This window comes from Toxotes jaculatrix, chromosome 4 (genome assembly GCF_017976425.1).
Source record: "Toxotes jaculatrix isolate fToxJac2 chromosome 4, fToxJac2.pri, whole genome shotgun sequence".
Taxonomy (NCBI): domain Eukaryota; kingdom Metazoa; phylum Chordata; class Actinopteri; family Toxotidae; genus Toxotes; species Toxotes jaculatrix.
In genome coordinates, this window is record NC_054397.1 from 16,285,083 (window position 1) to 16,305,559 (window position 20,477).

Here is a 20,477-nt window from a genome sequence, read left to right on the forward strand (position 1 = left end):
GATGCACTGAAGATGCATTTGAGATCTGATTACTCAGGCCACATTCTGAGACCCATGTTAATGCCAGGTCTGATCATATCCAGTGTGTCACTGTTGCTGCTGCTGGGCCAAACAAAACTACTAAAGTAGTTGATAAGCTCACTTTGGACAAGAATATACAACGGTTTCATTACGAACATGGCACAGGGTCCTACCTTCTGGTGGTCCTTTTAGACCATCGCCACATTTTCCTTTCAAAACAGCAAATTTCAATGAAAAGCAGCTATGCATAAACTTTCTTCCTGCATTCTACAAACCATTTCGGTGGTGGATGTTTGATAGGGGTGGCCCAGGGATTCAGGCACCAGCCAGTTGAATCACAACTAACAGGCGGAGACCTTAGTTGCATGTCATTCCCCATCTCTCTGCTTCTTTATTTGTTTTATCTCTCTTGTGTCATCTGTCTGATAGAGGCATTTTTTCCCCCTTAAAATGATCCATCATCTACCTGCTAACTCTTTCACTACCAGGAACTAGAGTCATGCCTCGATGGAGTTTAACCTCCAAAGCATTTGTTGACTGATCATTTTCAATCATCTTTTGTTATTCAGTTGTTATTTTGCTATTTCATCCTCCCCCCTGCTGCAGTGTCAAACTACAACACAACTGTTGGCAGTTTGGATGTCCAAAGACTTGATTCTCTCAGCCCTCCTTCATACTCTTGTTTTTCATGAGTGGGTAGGAAGTTGACACTAGGAGAAACCATGCATGAAGGACGGCCCTCTTATCTCCAAAGGAGCAGGATGGCAACAGAAGGTATAAAACACACATAATGCCTTTATTGTTACTGTGGGTAGGATGGAGAGAAGGGGCTCATCAAAAAAGTCTGCACAGAGCAGCGAGGGAGAATACGAGGACAAAAGGCAAAACCACAGAGATGTATCAAAGACCCATGCAAAGAAAGAGTTTGACACACTAAGGGAACAGGTGCACAACAGTTGTGGTTTCAGCTGTGCAAAGGTGCAGAGTTTGTGTATGAGGGAAGAAAGAAAGAATCAAGTCTTTTGATCAAGTAAAATCAGATTTTCTCAGCTGGGAATGAGGAGACCCGCCTCCTACTTTCTGAACGTACACAGCATTTATGTCTATTGTGCACTGTAAATCAGAATCTGTGGAATGATGTGCACGTCTGTTGTTGACTTGTGGACATAATGAGGACTTCTCCCATGACGAATTGTGCCTATATAATGACAAGAAAAACAATTGCTGCCAAAACAATGACGCCTGAAGCCCAGAGGTCCCTTTGCTGATGCCGTTGTGGATCAGCGATCTTCCATCAGTGTGCAGTCACCACACGTGCCAGTTTAAATAATGAGCCTGGTTCTCATAATTGACTCGTGTAGATTTATGGCTGACGGCGCTGGAAGGTATACACGAAGTCAGAAATATAATATGAGTCTCTATTAACATGAGACTTGGCAAGCACTGTCGCTGAATCTAACAGAGGGCTGTTACAGATTAAACTAGATTACATAGCGATCCTCAGAGAGGGACTTTATTTCCATCATACAGGGATCTGGGTATATTTGACACCTCGGCTTTGACTTAACATCCCCAAGAATCAAAAATAAAATATCTGATAAGTTGATTTAATTTATACCTTTATTGGACCTCTAGTATACATATCCATGTAGAGGTTTATTCCTCATAAGAATTTAATTCCTAGTATCTTATTATAAGAGCCCCAATTAAATCACGTTGTTTGAAACAAAAGAGGCAATCGATGTCCATGAATTGTTATTAGCTACAGGGCCTTTAAATCTTTGAGGACAGGCCTTACCTGAGTCAATACTATATTTTTTTCCGTTTTAATACCAAGGGGATATTTGGTGATAATGGTCAGTGAATACTGAGAACAAGACTGATTTTATAAGTCAACTCAAATCTTTCTTCACTTTGTATGGAAGATACAATGGGGCTTGGAGAAGCTGGTGTTAACAGCTCTGGGTTTTTACTCAGATTTATGGAGACCAACAAGCCGGGAGGGCTGTGCTGCCATAACCCTGAGGTTCGGTTTTAATGGTGTGTTTATTTAAGCTAGCAGATTTACTGGTCAGAAAACCGACAGTCGGACACTAAGCACTTGTCTGAAGAAAAGGATGAGAGGATTTATGCAGTGTAGGAGAGTCTGGTGTCAGAGTGTGGGTTTTGGTGTGCAGCCTTCTGTATTGTGTGTTGCTTTGACTGTGCGTGATTTGAATATGCACGTGTGTGTGTATCATCACAAACTGTGGTGTCAGTAGACCTGAGGCCAGGTCAATATTGTCCTACAGTGAGGCAGGTGTGGTAAAGACCGGTTCCACGTACTTATGCAGGGGGCAATGGGCGAGCGGCTCTGCTGGTAGCCTTTAGCACAGCGGTTGCACGTGATACCAGTCACGCCGTCTTTACAGGGACATTGTCCTGTGGTTTGGTTACAGGTTTTGCCAGCGGCACCCACGGGATGGCAATCACATGCTGTGAGGAAACAGAGGAAGAAAGAGAGGCACAGTGAGTGGTCACACGCACACACACACACACACACATGTGGGGCGATACAAACATATACTATCAATAGAGAGTGCAGGTGGGTACACAGCAGCAACGACAGCAGTGGTGGCAACAATAACAGGGTGGTGAGAGACAGGCAGAGGCGTGCAGAGACAGAGAAAACTTACTCATGTTCAACAGTCAACGAGTGTTGTGTCCCGACTGAAAGAGCAACACATCCTCTACGTCTACAGACATTTCTTGACATTTTGGTGCTGTTTGCTAATTAGCTAATTAGCATGTAGCCATCATGCTAATTAGCCGTCTACCATAATCAAAAGCTGCTAACGTACAGTATCAGCATAAACATGTGTGTGTGTGTGTGTTTGCGTATTCCTTTGCACATAAGTGTGGCTGTTCGGCCTTGGTTGTGTATGCCAGCATTTGAGTGCAGTGTGGGACTGCAGCTCTGTATGTGAGGTAAAGAGAAAGGGTTGTGCATGTTTACCAAATGATAAAATAATGGAGGATAATCCTAATTGCCTGTTTCAGATTAATGCCGGGCTTTGAACGTGAGCCCAAAACGTCTGTCACACTTCCTCCCGAACTGGGGGGTCTATCGAACACATATGCTTCAGGAATGTAATCATTTTCCAATTGCTCGCCCCAATCCAAGCCCTTAAGTTATTTCACAGCCAAACCCCTGTCAGGTTTGAAATCGGTGTTGAATAATAGCTGTCTGAGAGTTGTTTCTTTTCATCTGTTTCTGCGTATAAATAGTTGTGACTCTGGCAAGAAGAGGTGGTTGAATTAATAATCTTCCACAAAGTCCTTGCTGTAAATCCTGACAGCCTAATCCAGACCAGAGCAATCTTGATAAACTACCACCATTTCCACTTCTTTACTTGAAAAACCTGCAAAAGCCGAAAATGTTTGTCATCAAACTCTCACCACTATATCCCTCATCCCGTAAGTGCTATATTTTCTGTTTATTTCATATGGAAAAGCAGTGATGCTGATTTTCAGCCTCAGGGTTGGGTCAGCTCTGTTCTTTCGCTGCCCCTCCCTAAAGATTTTTTTCTGCGTTGTGTCACTTGTCACTCTGAAAGCCTTCAAAGGCGCAGCTGAATTATGTACTTTGAGGTTTGTGGGGGTATTTAGTGGTTAGGCCTGTTTTGTTTTTAACCACACAGACTGTTCAGCCCACAGTACACAATTATAGCTTCAGAACAATCTGTTCATTTTAGTCCATTGCATTGAAATTTTTTAATTGATAGTGAAGGTTTCTACAGTGTGTTAATTTAGGGGATTAAACAATAATGTGACTGCTAGAACAGATGTTTTTACAGATGTGATTATTTCTGGGAGAATTTAATTTATCTTACAAAAAAAACACTGTCAGTGTCAGTTATAATGCAGTGTGTTCTTTATCTTTACTTTGACCTAGAGTGTTGATACGGTTGTTATTCAATCAGGCTGTATGAGAGACGAGCTCTCTGGGAGATCCATATTACAGCAGGCCTCAGGGAAAAGACTGCAGTAAAGTGGTAATGCAATACGGTATCTGTTCTCTTTATGATTGACCTCAGACTTTTAGAAAAAGACATAGTTGTTGTTTTGTGAGATATTTTGACAAGGGAAGTACTACAAGACAACTCAATCCTCCAGGTTAAGTCCATAATTTCGTAGCAGGCTGTGCATTTTCGGGAGGCCACCTCCTCTCACCTCTCTGTCAAACTCTCTCTCTCGCTTTTATCTCTATTGCCTGTTTCCTGTGATTCAGCTTCTGTTGCTGCTCTTATCTCTCGTTTGTGTGTATGTGTGTACATGAGTGAGTACTTGTGCTGCTACTTGTCCCTTCTTATCAGACTCAGAAAGCCTCCTTAAAAGTGTTTGTACCTATTAGCACCTTTATCAGACCAATCTGTCACTGCTTTCATTGCTTAGCTGTGTCTAGCTCAGTGGGAGGAACTGCACACACACACACACACACGTGCGGTCTCAGGGAGCCCAATAAACAGCGTAGAGGCCAGTCCAGCACGTCTTCAGGCCTGTAAATTTAGGAGTATGTCAGAGGAGTTTGAGGCACAGGAGGGCAAAGTGCATTTCTGGTTGGAGCTTCAGAAAGCTCAGGTTATGTTTTTAAGAGCATCTGCCCGTAACCGCAGCTCAGAGCCTCAAGCCTGCCAGTAAATCAAGGTGCACAGCACATGGTCTACAGGTGGGAAGCCTCCCTCTCCTCCTCCTCCTCCACATTTGGTCCTCCCCATCAACATCAAGACTCGCTGTCCGGTTAGATGAATTGGTTGACTCTCTGGCTGGATGACCCACCTGCTGGTGGCCAAAGTACTGGTTTACTGGGAGTGTGAGTGAGAGTTTCTGGTTTAAGTGTGCGTCCACTTAACGGTTAAGTGGCTGTGTGCTCTGCTTCATGGCTACTTCAGATGGCTCAGGGAGATATGGGGACGAGAGAGCAAGAGGCCCTTTCTGTCTCAACATGTCCAAGAAGGAAAACTGACAGAAGTTTATGATAACAAGTGTGTGTGTGTGTGTGTGTGTGTGTGTGTGTGTGTGTGTGTGTGTGTGTGTGTGTGTGTGTGTGTGTGTGTGTGTGTGTGTGTGTGTGTATAAGGGACCTTGTGGTCTTTTCCCAAGAACATAGATGTGAATCTCAAGCATTAGTCCAGTATAACTGTCATGTTTCCACACTTAGAAGCTCTTGACGCAGGGAAAAGAATGAGAAATGTTCTTGGTTAATGGGAAGGCTTTTTCAAAGGCAGGCAGTCGGGTTTAAGTGTGAGATTACACAATGTGAAAATTCTGAACTCTGCCAATCGTTTACCATAAAGCTGGTGTTTGAAGTCTGCACTTCTGCTCCTCCCATTTGGTTTGTGCGCTCTGTGCCAATAAGAAGTTGGCCCTGGAGTGAAGCCAAGCTACTCGAGTCTGTGTTCTATTATAATTAGAGTTTCTGCTCCTCCACAAGTATCTTTGGAGAGCAGAAAGAGACAGAGTTATTGGGTTGTTGCTCCATACATAAACAGCTTTCTAAATTACGTGTTTATCTAATAGAGGGTGTGTCTTGCTTGTTGTGTTGTTTAGTGTTTTATTGATCAGAGTAATAGGCTGGTTATGGACCGAACTGTCACGCTTTCGGCCGCAGAGAACGTCTAAAATGTTGGACATGAGCTTATTTTGTGAACAACGTTCGATCCACAACATTGCACATATGTGTTGTTCTAATTGAAAACACGCCGATATCAGCACGCCCTCTGGGAATCCAAAGCTAAAAGTGAAGTCATGAAAAACAATATTTTTCAAATCCCAAGCATTTTATGTGTGGTCAAAGAAAAAAACAAAACAAAAAAAAACCTGCTGTGTCAATGGGAGACATATGCTGGGGAGAGGAAGGGAGGTTTTTTTAGTGTGTTATTCTGATTGAAACAGACCATCCCTCAATCAAAGCCTAATTTTCCTCTGTATGCAAAATATGTTATTCATCATCCCACCGACCGATGTAATTATAGGATGGTTGAAGTTCAGATTCGAATGTGAAGGCCCGAATTCAATCCATCAGTCACAGAACCAATGCCAACCTGCTCGAGCTTGATTTTTATTAAGTTTAGATGGTCCTTGGAGGAGGAGGACTAATCAAAAGCAGCGTTCATAATTTGGTGAAGACGTTTTGTGTAGTTATTGTTGTTGTTCAATCTACTATCAGGCTCCACATCAAGATGGGCTCTTAAGGAAATCACTAACTTTTTAGGCCAAGTTTTTAAAATCAGTAGGATAACACAGCCGGTTAAATAAACTCTATGTAGTTATCACGGTAGAGTGACATTTGTCATCTCAGTTATTTGTCAGATGTGTTCAAAGACCACCTAGAGTGCTGTATCTCTTGGTGTGTTTTAATCTCACTACCATGTTTTCAAGTTAAACTCATGCAATTCTATGTCAAACACACTCTGTCTTTTATTCAGAGGCTTTAAACAGTTATACAAACAAGAGCTGTTTAAACTGTATTCCGTGTTTACACTCTTACTCAATGAGGGGTGAACTTATAAATTTCGGCATGTAAATGTAGCCACCAGGCAGGGCTCGCTCTGCAGTGGATAAAGCTGCTGCACTCTTTTACTCGTAATGACCTCCTATGGAAATGAGCTGCTTTCGGGGAGGATTGTGTTACGCATATAAAAGCGAACTCTTGTGCTCCTCGACCTGCCCGCGCTCCTTACGGCGCTCATTCTCTTCCAAAAGCCACACAGCAAAAGGCCCCCTCTCTCTTTGAATTCAATAAATAACCAAACCTCTTTAATTGCTGTCACTTCGGTGCAGAGCTCGCGCTGCTTGACGAGCGGACAGAAATTAGTTCTGCAGTTTGAGTTTCATTGAATTATCTTGAGTTATGATGTGGTAAACCTGAGAGAATTTGGCAGGGCAAGACTCCGAAAGCACATAAAGGTGTTTGATGTAGGGAAAAAATCTGTGTGTGGTAACACACAAGTTCATTAACAGAGAGAGACAGAGAGAAACAGAGAGAGAGAGAAAGCATGTAATACAATGACACACATCCTTAAAGTCTTCATCTGTAACTTTCCAAATATAGTTTGCAAAAATGTTTTAATTGGCAGAAGAAACAGTTCATGCTTCGTATCATTTGTCAGCTTGGGGTAATTAACACAACCCTTTATTGTCAGTCTATTTTGATGTAACTGAATACCTCAGTAGAACTTGGACAAGTGTTTGCGTATAATTACTGCGGGCTGGGAGAGGTGGGAGGTGCATAAACTCTGGCAAATTTCATGGATTAAATTGAACAAAACAGTTTGGGTAAGCTGACAATTTTATAAATGATGATGAAATGTGTTTATACTTCATTTTGTTGAGAGGCAGCAGAGAATGTGAAGGAGTCAGAACTGAGTCTCTGGTGTGGGTGAGATGATTTAGTATTTACAAGTTTGGAGACTCTGATGTAATGAGTGTATGACGTGACTCCAGCTATGAGCCTTTGGGACTATAATTATCATATAACAATAATATTATTATAGATCGTATCATCTGATTGTTCTGAGATTCCATTCAGGGTTTATGGGGCTAACATAATGCACTGACATTTTTATTTATTTATTTATTTTTTACACTAAATCAGTGTATGACACTGAAAGTGTGCACAGTGGTGCTTATATTGAATAATGAGAATGTCAGTAAAGATGATCAGAATGATAATTAAAGCTGCAGCTACTTACTATTTTCATTATTGATCAATCTCTTGATTATATATTTGATAGATCAGTTTATCTTTTGGTCTATTAGATGTCAGAATATGGTGAAAAATGACCATTGCAATTTGTTTTTTTTTTTTTTTTAAGATCTCAAGGGGACATCCTCAATTTGATTGTTTTGTCCAACCAACAATCCAAAACACAAAGGTATTAAATTAACATGAATATGAAACACAAAAAGCGGCAAATCTTTACATGTATGAAGCTGGAAACAGGGAATATTTTTGCTTGGAAAGAACTCAATCAGTTGACATAGTAGCTTTTTGAGTGAGGAAGAGCACAAGAAAACTCATGACTCTTAAAAGAAAGTTTGACTCTGTTATTTCTTACATTGTTTATACAACTGAAATGCATATAGTAGTCTTGAGTATGGTAAAAAAATGACTTCTAGTTGCATGTACACTTCACATTAGCAGTGAGACCAAGAGCACCGGACAGAGTCAGAAAAGATGAGAAAGCCAGCCTGCACAGAGACAGACACCATGCATAGAGGACAGCTGAAGATGAAGGAGGCCAAGTTCCTGTCAGGCTCCAAATCAGTAGCTCTAGTTATCAAAAAGCCTTACACACACATAAAATATAGACCCAGCCCCACAGATCCAGATGCACATGTACTATACATGATCAGTTTACTCCAGATGCCAGAGGTCCGCACCAGGTGCATTTTTCACAGCTTTTGACGTGCTGTTTTGACTTTTGCTTCATGACTCATTTATCCAGAGTTTCCTAACATCAAATTAGTCACCAACATCGTATGAGAGCAGATTTCCACATCAGTGGAAACTGATTTTTCTTACTGCAGACAGGCTGTTTTCTGGTTATGGTAAAAAACATTTTATCGTTACATGAACTGAGGTTTTCGCTCATGTTTTTATGCTTTAATTTGGGTCATCTGCCTCAGAACATGGGAACCCTTAATGCATTTGTTCTCCTCTGATGACCCAAATGTTGCCTGCTTGCTTCCAAGCTTCAGTGGCTATAACACACTGAGAAATTTACCAGTGTGAGCAGTAAAAAAGTAATAAAAACAGACTGTAATCATCGGAAAATATGCTGGACTAATCATTTGTGTGCTGATTGAAAATGCGAAGGTCCCCACCATCTAAAATGTGTAATGCGTTACATAAAATTGTGGTATAGTGTCAAATCATACAGCAAATGACTAATCCTAATACGATGCCATTATTTACCATACACGAATATAAAAATGGGATAAAAACACTTGCTGTATTTTGGGACAGATCTTCTTGATTGGTAATTGTACTTCCGCATTAATATTTTGTCGGCTATTTTGTCGGTGTTTTGCAAACTCTAGCTTTTGTCTGCAAGTGCAAGTAAACAAATCTGTGGAGAAATGCACAGCAGGACCTTGAGGCATCTTAACTTGTCCGTTGCAAGAAAAAAAACCCCCATGAAGGTGAGTTATGGGATGCTGAAAGAATCAAGTCTTGGACACATGAGAAGGGATGTAAAAACACCAAAAAAAAAAAAGATGTTAAATCTCCACAATTAGCTTGCCTGGTAGACACAGCAGAGGATAAGGGTTAATGATACACAACGTCCTGACGTGATGAATGTCTGTTTGCATTCCTGCTCGACAGGAGAATGGGCCCAAAGCCACGGAAGGTGTTAATGTCAGTCTAGGAATATCAGTCATGAGCAGCTGGAGGGGTGAATAAATGGATGCATTTGTCAGAGAGCTTTGTTATGAATTTGTGTGCATGCAGAGAATGAAACGTGCTTGAAATGGTTGCTGGATGTCGGGAAATTAATGAGACTAAATGCAACATGTGTGAAGTTCTTTTGCATTAGTTTGACCAATGTTTTTATTATAGCAGCACTAAGTGTGTCATCGTGGAAAAATGCACTTGAACACTCTGAAAAGGAAAAATTAGGAACTAACAGATTATTTTCTCATCTCAACCAACATCCTATTTATAGATTTGTTTTTTTGTTGCAGATGTTTTACTCTTCAGACATTGAACTGACTGATTGGTGAGTTTATTTACCCCCTGGTGAATGATATGAGAAAACTCAGGATTAAACTGTCAGCAGGCAGCTAATATTTCCTCATGCGCTGCCTTTGGAGGTGGACGCTCAGAAACCCTCAGTCAGGTATGCGTGTATTTCTGTTTATGTGTGCGCAAGCTGTCTCTATACAGAGCTACTCTGAGGTGTCTCCGGGCTTGTTTGCACAGGGATTCAGCTCCTGTTATCTTTCCCTGCAGCAACAGAAGAGGTGAGAAAACATACCCTCTCTCTTTTCTATCAACCCCCCCCCTCCTCCTTCCACCTCCTCCTCCTCTCTTTCTTTGACCCTTATTAGCTATGGTGAGGGCTGATGGCAGGCGATTCATCCCAGCACTGAGTGGTGGGCACACCTGCGTGGGGGTGTGTTTCTCTTGTCCTCCTTGTTTCCTCCTCTTCTTCTTGCCCATCGTCCCTCCCTCCCTTCCCATTTTTCACTCCCTTGCCGCTCCCCTCTGAACCTGACTTTTGCCTTGTCTCCTCCCTTTCTCTGCAGCTTTTCCACCGATCTTCCTGGCTTCTCATTCATCTTTGACCTGGATCACTTCACACCTCAGCTCTGTTTGTTTTGCTTGTCCTGTCATTCCTTTAACCCACCCGAATGAAGCCAAATAACTCAGTGTCGATGAGGGAACACCCAGCCCAACCCGCCCATACCACCACGACCTCCACAATCCCAGCAGACCCCCAACTCATCTCTGCTGACAGAGGGAGATGAGGGTGAGACAGGCTCAGGAATGTAAAGACTGCGCCCCCCCCCCCCCCCCACCCCCACTTCCTGTAATTCATCTAAAACTGTTTCATTTCAGACCTAAATAATTTCAGTAGTGGCTGGTATTGACTGTGCAAATATTGCTATGTATGCCTTTCTATTTCCTTCAATAAATGTATTGATAAAAATTTGAAAATCCCATAGTCATATCACAAGTGTAAAGCTGTCTTTAAATAGCAAAATCTTAAAAAATAGTCTAATTTGGCTTGTTGCACAACATGTACTTTCAAACTTTTCTGTGTAAGGACTGATTTCTTTAGCTCTACTCTCTTATTTTTGTGTAAAAATTGTGTAAAAGCCAACAAACTGCTCACAAAAAATGACAGAAGTGAGCTGTGGTGGCCAAAAAGAAAATAAAGTTTAAAAAAACAAAACAGAAAGGGGGCACTGTACCTTTGCAGGCTTTCCTGTGTGAGATGGGTTTAGACAGATCTCTGTAGTAGCCCTCCTTGCAGTAGTGGCAGTGGCGTCCTGCTGTGTTGTGGCGACAGTTGAGGCAGACTCCTCCGCTCTTCCTCCCCGACAGCTTGTACAGCTCCATGTTGAAACGACACCTCCGGGCGTGAAGGTTGCAGTTACAGGCTATGGAGGAGACAAAGAAGGATGCAAAGAGTTTAAATTAGTTTGAATAGACTTCTGGTACTTTAAGTGTATTTTGATGCTAAAACCTTTGTACTTTAGAAAAAATTTGCATGCAGGACTTTGACTTGTCACAGAGTATTTCCATGCTGTGGTTTTGTTCAGTGAATCTTCCACCTCTGTTTCGGACACCTTATGTTAGAATTTGAGTCCTTCAGGTCCATTCATGTTTTATAATGTCTTTTTTCCTTACAGTAAATTCTCCTATGGTACAGACATACAGTTTTAAACAACAGCTGCCAGCTGAAGTATTATTTTGTGGCTGTAGTAAATTATTGTCTTTGCGAGGATCTTTTGTTTGTGTTTAAGAGACTTAAATCTGACTTGATGCCGAGCCGCCACAGATACTGAGGGAGGGTGAGAGAGTTTGAACTTTTCTATAATGAGGTCAAACACTGCATCCTTTTCTCATCTCTTTCTTTCTTTACCTCTCTCCCAGCTGTCTTTTTCTGTCTCTTACTTCTCCCTGCTTCTCACTCCCTTTCACTTCTTTAAGGTCCTCTCCTGCTCTCCAGAGTCCATACTGTACTAAACAGAAAGTCAAGGCCTGGTATTACCATTCCTCCATTCCCTGCAAATCCCTCTGAGCATGTGCGAGACCCCTCACTGCCGCTTGTTTACTGATGAGTACAGTTGCCAGCTCTGAGTTTAATTAGCCGGCTGATGTTTATTCATGACTTTCTGGCAGCAGAGTGAGGCAGACATGCCCAACTTCATTAAGGCCTGCCGTCCGAGACACCGGTCCTCCACCACCACAGACACATTCATGCATTATTAACAGCAACACTTCTGATACAGTTTGTGGCTCTACTGTGTGTGAGCACATACTGTACTCTATGTGTGTGTGTGCACGTATGGAAATGGAGGTTGTCTGGGTCCAAGTGGGATCCCCATGGTTGGTTCATCTGTCCATGTTTTTCTGCACCACCTCTTCACACAGCTCTTTTCATCATCTGCCCATCATAAGGGCAGTTCTTACTTCCCCTTGCATCCGTCAACCTGGCTTCTTACTGGTGCGTGTGTGTGTATGTGTTTGCATATTTACTCTGTGAATTTCTGGGTGTATGTTTTCTAGATGTGTGTGTGTCTGTTTTGGGACCCCGGAGGCTCCTTCTCTCCACTCCAAGGACCTAATTACAATATCTTTTCTAAAATACACATACGGTATAAACACACACACTGTAATCTCTGTGCCTTATCAGCAGTGACTTGGCTTTCCCAGCTGTCTGACTTTCCTGCAGGACAGCATGGGTTTAATTAGTGATATGTTTCTGTGCTTCTTCTCCCTCCTTGCGTCAGACTGTCCTAAGCCTCAGTATGTAATGACTCTGAATCACCCATGTGCTGAAAACTAATTTTTTAATACAATGAGATAAGAGAATGATGATATATACTTGATATTTTGCAGTGGAAATAAGATTTGTGACATTTCACTTTCAGTAGATTCGGGTTAAAACGATCATCTTTACCCCTGGACTCACCTGACTCGATTCAGACCTTTTTTTTTTTTTCTTGAAGTGACACAGAGCTGATGTTTTCATTGTTGTCTTAAGCTAGATTTACATGTGTGCATGGCTCATGTTGTTAGCCTTTCAGACAGCAGAGCAGATTCTTTGCTTCCTGGTTTCACTGGAAAACCCCTAAAGCCCATTGATAGCCACAGCCTGATCTGTGTGTGTGTGTGTATCTGCACAGAATTGTTAAGCTATAAAAGAGGTTGCAGAGATAAATGTGCATAAAACTTTCTTTCTTTCACAGATATTTTGTCAGTAAATTGGTATTTATTTTAGTCACAGAGATCCTAAAATAACAGAGTGGATTAAACTCTTCCCTGTTTAGACAGCTCTCAAATAATCTGTGTCAGTGTGTTGAAAAACTCGAGCTGGCTGTCAGTCCAGCTCAGTCATTCCAGCTCTGGGCCACAGCTGGTGAAAGCTATCTGAGAGCTCGCCTGCAGGTAACAAGGATCACTGTATAGAAGAGTAAAGCTGGTGGCGGATCAGTGCATGGCCTCAGACCTGCACACATATCTCTGTTACACAACAAAGATTGTTTCACACCCACCCAAAATGAAGACATGGGAATTCTAGCCCACCAGACTGCACGGCCCCGGCGAGAATAATGCTGTGGTCCTGGAAGGCATGTTGGTTATTGTAGTGACAGTATACGATCTGGATGCGAAGGTGTGGGGCAGAGGGCCACATTGTGTTTGAAGCTAGGATATTGTCTCAGATAATGGAGACGAGTGAGAAACACTTTATCTAAACTCACTGACACAGGGCATGATGTCAGCTCCTTCACACAATACCCCTCACGTTGTCTGCGGCGAAGAAAACTCAGGAAACTGTGTTATCGTTGGCGCAATTCCAACTGTTTCATGTGCGCAGTCTGTTTTAAAAATTACATCATCACGGCCTCGTCCAAATTAAAGCACATTTGATTAAAAACAATTGAAGATTTGTAAGACGATATGTGATTTGTCTGGCGTGTGCTTATCAGGTTTCCTGCGGCGTTCTAAAACACCCGCTTGTCATTCAGGCACCACAGTGTTGTCCATTCATGTGGAGTTACCTGTTTCCTTTCGTTATTCTCTATCATGCAAATAATCAACTCGTGTTTAAAGATAACATTATGATGTCAGTCCTGCTCAAAAACCCCTGTGAGACAAGGCTCTCTATTCCCAAGGCTTCTTTATTACTGCAAATTCAGAATTTAATGTTTGTATTTTTCATCTCACAAATGTATTGTGGAAATCTGGTAAACTAAATTTCATAGTTAAAAGTGCAGAAGCAACACAGATTCAGTACAAGTTTTAACTTCCACATCAAAATGACTGGGCTGATGAACAGTATCTGCTCATTTAAACAGAACAACATCGTCTCTGTCACAGCTCAGTGCAGTAGTAGGAATTAAAACTCCTGCATCATGCACTTATACTGGGGCAGCAGCTGCTGTCTGCTTTCTCTTAGAGGTAAAACAAAATTAAAGTGGACTAGAGAGACATAAAACATGGCTGTCACACGCAACCGGTGAGATCACTCCTGGTATCCTCTGCAGCCTAAAAACTGAGCTAAAAATAGAGCTGAGCTTTTAGTTAAAACTAGTCCAAAATGACAGAGAACCAAATATGAGGTAAAAGATTTTTTTTTTTTCCTTTTCTTTTTTCGTCCCTTTCATTAAAAATTCCCAAGCACATAGCACTATTATTTGTCCCAGGTCTAGGAGTGGAGGTGGAGGTTTCCTCTGTTTCGTTTTCCTACATAACGCTGAGAGACACCAAGACAAATGAAGAATGAACACCTCAGGAAACGCCGCTCTCTGTTGCTGCTGAAATACCTGCCATCTCTTTTCAGGAAAGAGAACCGTTGTGATAACAGTGCCAAATAATGGCAAAGAGGCCAACTGCTGCACACACACACACAAACAAGCACACACATCCTCACACCTGCTCTTTACAACTAGCAGGATTCAGGGTTTCTGCCCTTCAGTGGAGACACAAAAGCTGAGCTGTAGTTTATTTCAGTCAAGCAATCAGCTCACACACCTTCACGGCAAACAAAGAATTCACACCAAAACACACACACACACACACGCATTCACTTTAAGTGCCAGGTGCACTTTAAAGACAGGTTTGCTCCCAGCTTCCAGTAATTCAGCATTTAATCTTTGTGCCAATGTGAGAACAATAAATTACATAAGAATTAGAATAACAAATATCAGAAAAAATGCAAAATGTTGTTAAGTAAAACACTAGAACTCATCAGGCACAATCTGAATAGCGTTGTAAATTTTAATGTGGTGAATTTTTCTTTTGATAATTAATGCCAAGAAAGTTTTCCTCGTAAGACACCCTGAAAATGTTTGGCCTGTTTTCAATCAAGTTAACTGCTTCAGGCTGGATTAGTGAGTCGGTGGCTGGAACTGCCCCCAGGTGAGCAGTAAAAAGACGTGTGAACTGATACCTTTAAAACAAGTGTAATTGAATTAGCTGGATGAAGCTAAGTTTACCCAAAGCTTTTCAACACCTCCTCTAATGTGGACCACAACTATCTGAAATGATGAAAAGCTGCGTTTGAGCCTTGCAGCTGTTAGAAAATTTTAACCTCCAACCGCAGAATTTAACAGGAAACTGATTTGTTTATTGGTTGTTGCTGTTTCCCGCACATCCCAGGAAACATTGCGCCCTCAGCGCGATGTCTGAGTGTGTTTTGGAAAGTTGGCTAATTAGTTTCTTTGAGTGGTTCCCAGCCTCTATCAACTGACCTCAGTCTCGTAGCAGCACAGAGGCAGCCTTCCCTCGGCTAATTAGAGGGAAAATTCAAGCAATGGAGCTGGAGGTTGAGGTTAAGCTCGTACTTACGATAAGCCTGGTAACTGAGCAATGTCGGTCACAGCCTCGATTTGTTCTAAAGAGACACTCGAGCAACTGATCTCTGCCACTTTCGCTCCAAATCCACATGCTGGATTTGTTCTAGCTGCTGGCGCTTCACTTGCCCGATTACAAGGACACAAACAAGGAAAAAAGAGCTTTATAAATGATCAGAAAATGTAAGAGAGTATTTTCATAGAATATCAGACCACAATACCAGATTCTGACTATCTAACCACTCCGAGTGACAAATGACTGTCTTCACTATCATCAACATTTTCATCAAACAGAAATTTCCTGTGTTTTTGTGAGGTCTGTGGAGGTCACATGCTCCGACAAAGAGTCTGTTATTTTTCCACAGCTCTCAGGAGATGTCAGCCTCCCTGCTGCCGTCACCTCCAGCGCTCACCGAAAACAGGACAGAATACCAAAACCCAACACCACCGCCTGCGAGCAGGGAGACTGGCAGGAGCTCTGCTTTTCTGTCCTGCCGCTTTTAAACAAACACCAAGGGGAGTCTACACATGAACAGTTTACTTTTAATCCAGTGGTCCCCCCCCTCCCCCCAAAAAGTAATCAGATTAACTTCTAAACCCCCACAAGAGAAAATGAAAAAATATCAGGTGTCCCCTGCCTGTACTGTGTTTGGGGTTGGAGAGGGTTTAGGAGAGAGAAAGTTTCAGGTAGTATATGTTCAGCTTATTTCTGCAAATGTTTTCATAAAAATATCTGGAACAGCTTGATCACACTTGAACAACTCTTCATATACTGTATGGTGCGTTTAATTTGATGATAACAGTCTGTAAAGCATCCATCTTTCCTTCTGTCTCACACAAACAGAAAAACACACGCACACTGTAGCTGGATGCACTCTGGCCTGCTAACCTGAAGGCAGCTGCTCTTTTCTCTCTCTCTCTCTCTCTCTCTCTCTCTCTCTCTCTCTCTCTCTCTCTCTCTCTCTCTCTCTCTCTCTTTCTCTCTCTCTCACTCTGTAAGGGGGTCTGGTCCGAGGGGAAACGTGACACACATGCCGGGAAAGTTTGGGAGGTTTTTCTGCTTGTCACGGCCAAACGTGGGATCAGATGTGTGTCAAACACAAAACCCCACACGGATCCGTTTCAGAGATCCAGTGTGTGAACATCTGATGAGTAACTGCGATCATGTGACACATACACACATGGTGTAAATGCCATTAAGGCAGATCAAGGAAATCACTGTGTTTGGTGCTGCACTTTTTTTTTTCTTTGTTTTTCACAGATCATGCTGTCAAACAAGTTAAAGCTCGTTTGAAAGTGTCTGCTGCTGATATTTGATTTAAATGTTAATCAATCCATGACATAATCCCTTCAACTTTTTTTTAAGAGAAGACCAGGCAGTACTGCCAAGACTATTGTATTTTTATGGCACCTGTCAACAAGGCAATTTAAAGTACTACCAATAAGATATGAGAATGTATAGAAACATGACATTAAAAAAAAAAAAAAAAAAAAATAGAAATTAACTTTGTCCTGGAGAAAACATTTTCCTAAATAAAATTCATAAATCTGACAAACATTTATTTGGCACCATATTTGTGAAAAATTATTTCTTGACTTAGATTTAAATTTCCTTTTCCTTCCCATGCGTGTCAGGTAACTGTACTGCAATGGTGCGGCAAGCATTCAGAGCCTTCCGTTAGGTAAAAGCACCAATGTCACACACAATATCACAAAATACTCCATTACAAGTACAAGTCGTGCATTGAATGCGTTACTAAAGTAAAAGTAAGTTTTATCTGCAAAATGTGTTAAATGCAGTGTGTCAAAAATACAAGTGCTCAGTGCAGTTGAATAAATGTAGAGCTGTGAATAAATCTTGAATAAATTGTATAAATTGCTGTGAAGTGGAAAATTCAAAGTACGAGTATCTTAAATTTGTACTTAAGTACAGTACTTGAGTACATGTACTTAGTTACATTCCACCACTGTTGACAGGAGGCAGAGCGAAGCATAATGCTGCATCAGTTAAGAATAATAATGATAATAAATGATGATAAAAATTATGTTGTTTGTTATTTAAACTGCACAAGACCGAATGGTGGTAAATTAGCTCAAATATTTACATCACTGTGCTGAGTGTAAACAGAAAGCAGCCGGAAAAAATGTTACTGTAAATAAAACGATGACATTTCAGCAATTGGCACAAAATAACAAAAGAAAAAAAAAAAAAACTGGCATCATCCTTTAATGTCTGGCATTTTGTCTTGGAAGCAGACATCACAAACAATCATTTTGAGGCCCGATTAATTCTTTGTTGATATTCTCTCAGGGAGGAGCGATTTAAAAACACGATCCTGGTGACAGGTACCTCTGGTAGTGCCCTATATTCGACTGATGTCGGACCACACGAACGAAGAGAATGCGATTCACCGGCGACGATGGAATTTCACTATGAAGAAATAATCACCCATCACTGATAATGACTGTTTCTCCCAAAACAACTGAAGAATTTCACTTTTTTATGAGCCTCCATTATAACTGTTGAACCAAAACACTGAATGATGTGAAACTACAGAAATATTTATGTTCACTCTATAACCAAGATGTACTGCTCTATTTTGCCCTTTGTTACGTATCAACGTATAAATGTGTTTCGTGGCAACAATTAATTTAATTGCATCCTGTTTCCAGACTCTGTGTTCAACTGTTTATGTAGACTCTTATGAATTAGAACAATACTTGTTTTATCTTGTGTCTGTTGATCCAGACACTGGTGTGATAAAGGCAGGAATTTAGGAATAAAATAAAAGCTAATTGAAGGCATTTGAGGGATTGAGATGATTGATGAGGTAGTGTTTTGTGTTTAATGTTCTCTTTAGACACAATTAGAGCTTTATATAAATGTAATTTACCATTACCAGCTCAATTAATCTTTTTAAACAAGCAAATTATTTTTCCCTTTCATGAAATGTTGCCACAATATGTTTAATTGATGTACAAAAGGATAAACACACTTCTTCTTTACACTGTATTAAACCGTGGCTTTGACACAGGAAGTCTGTGCCCATTTCTACTCTAATATGCAATCCGTCCTTCATTTTAAAATTCTGCTACGTGCCATGTTTTCACCACACGTTTCTAATTTTGATTCACAGCAAAGAAGCATCCCAAGAAAAGAGAAAAGCAAGACTTTTTTGACCGCTCCTACTAAATTTACAAACACAAAAAAAAAACCTTACTAAAAAACTAACTAAAAAAGTTTTAAGGGGTTTTGCAAGATCTGTACTCATCTGAAATTTGGATAAACAGAAAACCAGACTCTGAAACAACATGATAAAGTCAACTTAAAAATATATATATATTTTTATATTTATTCTAAAAATTTATACCAAAGTGTCAAAACAACCTTCATGAAACAAACTGACCCTTTCTGTTTCCATAACATTTCTATAGCCTCATTTTCATTTTCATTCCCACATTTTCTGCTGCAACACAATGCTAAGTAAGATTACACAGAACAAAGAGAGAGGGAAAATTTTTGAGTCTAACAAAGAGGAATGAGAAAGAAGGGCACCAACGGTGATGTGGAGGATGTTTGGGGTCAACTCTGATGGGTGTGTGTGTGTGATGCTTCGTGTGTATTGGGGAGCACCCTGGGAATGCCATGAAACTCTGGGGTGATGGAGCAAGGGTGTAGGCGAGTGGAAACAGGGAAAGCAAAGCAGGATGAGGCGCCCACTGCAGAGATTATGTCAGGCTAATTTAATTCCTTTATTGCAGCCAATTAGCTGCAGCACTTTAGCCCCCTGTGAGCCCTCTAACCCTCTTCACTGGGTCTCTAATGACCCCAGCTAAACTCTGGATCTCAGCTGCCCCCAAAGAAGCCCATGTTTCACACCCACTGTATTTTTAATAAGCACTTTGTCTCACAGACACTGTACCAAGGGTAAGGAAGAGAGTGAGGAAGAATGAGGAAAACAGAGAGAGATAAGGAAGGAAAAAAAGAGAGAAAAATCTGGGTAAAAAAAAAAATGAAGAAGAAGATGAAGTGGACAGAGGGAGGGAAAGAGATCAGTCTGCTGCTTGTTAAATCCCAAGCATGACTCAAGGAGACTTGGCTAATTGAGATCAAGTCATACAGAATATTCATCAGTCCTGCAGGGTTATCAAAGGCAGATTAAAAATGCGGCGAGGACTGATTTACAGTGGACAGATTCCATTTGCAGTCAAGCAGCCTTTACTCAGCTGTCTGACCCTTTTTTCATATCACCCAGTCTGTTTATTTATTTCTCTTTTCTTTATTTCATAATTTAACATTCAGAAGTTTTCTTATATTTGGGTAAATTATGCAATTCCCAGTGCATGCAGGCAGAGGCTACGATGCATGTTCTGTCAGTGGGTGATAAAATGTAGTCTGATTATCCGACCGACGCAATTAAAGAGCTGTGAGAACTGCCTTGCTTCAGTGCAAGCAGGGATCCCTCATGAAGCTATTAGCAGTGGAGCGAAGGTTAATGTTAAGCAACGGATTTACAGTAGACTGCAAAGTCTACTCCATATCTATAAAGCTCCTTAAACAAGTCACATCTCACACACTTTTATTTTTTCATCCATTTAATTTCCCTTTGTACACAGAATGGCAGCTCTTACAAACCTTAGATGGACTGAATAAGTCAGTTAACAGTTGTCAAAAAATGTTTTTACATAGTTACTGCACTGCTAAATTTGAATGTATCTTAACATAATTTTCAGTATGTTAACGCTAAAGCCGATATATTTATAAAGGCATCATTTTCTATTTGATCCTTTACTACACATTTTCCATCCATAAATTCAATTTCAAAATGCTGGTTTAATATCCTGAAGTGAAGGGAGAAAAAATTTAGCTTTTTGAAGAACAA

At 41.0% G+C, this 20,477-nt stretch overlaps 1 protein-coding gene across 1 annotated transcript in view; it reads right to left on the bottom strand.

Moving 5' to 3' along the window:
- ntn1a (netrin 1a) overlaps nt 1-20,477 on the bottom strand; it is a 56,920-nt gene that overhangs the window by 13,569 nt on the left and 22,874 nt on the right. The window contains exons 3-4 of the mRNA XM_041036499.1: nt 10,984-11,172; nt 2,347-2,496 (exon numbers count right to left, since the gene is read on the bottom strand). Of these exons, the coding sequence (XP_040892433.1) occupies nt 2,347-2,496; nt 10,984-11,172 (339 nt within the window). The remainder of the gene's footprint in view (nt 1-2,346; nt 2,497-10,983; nt 11,173-20,477) is intronic.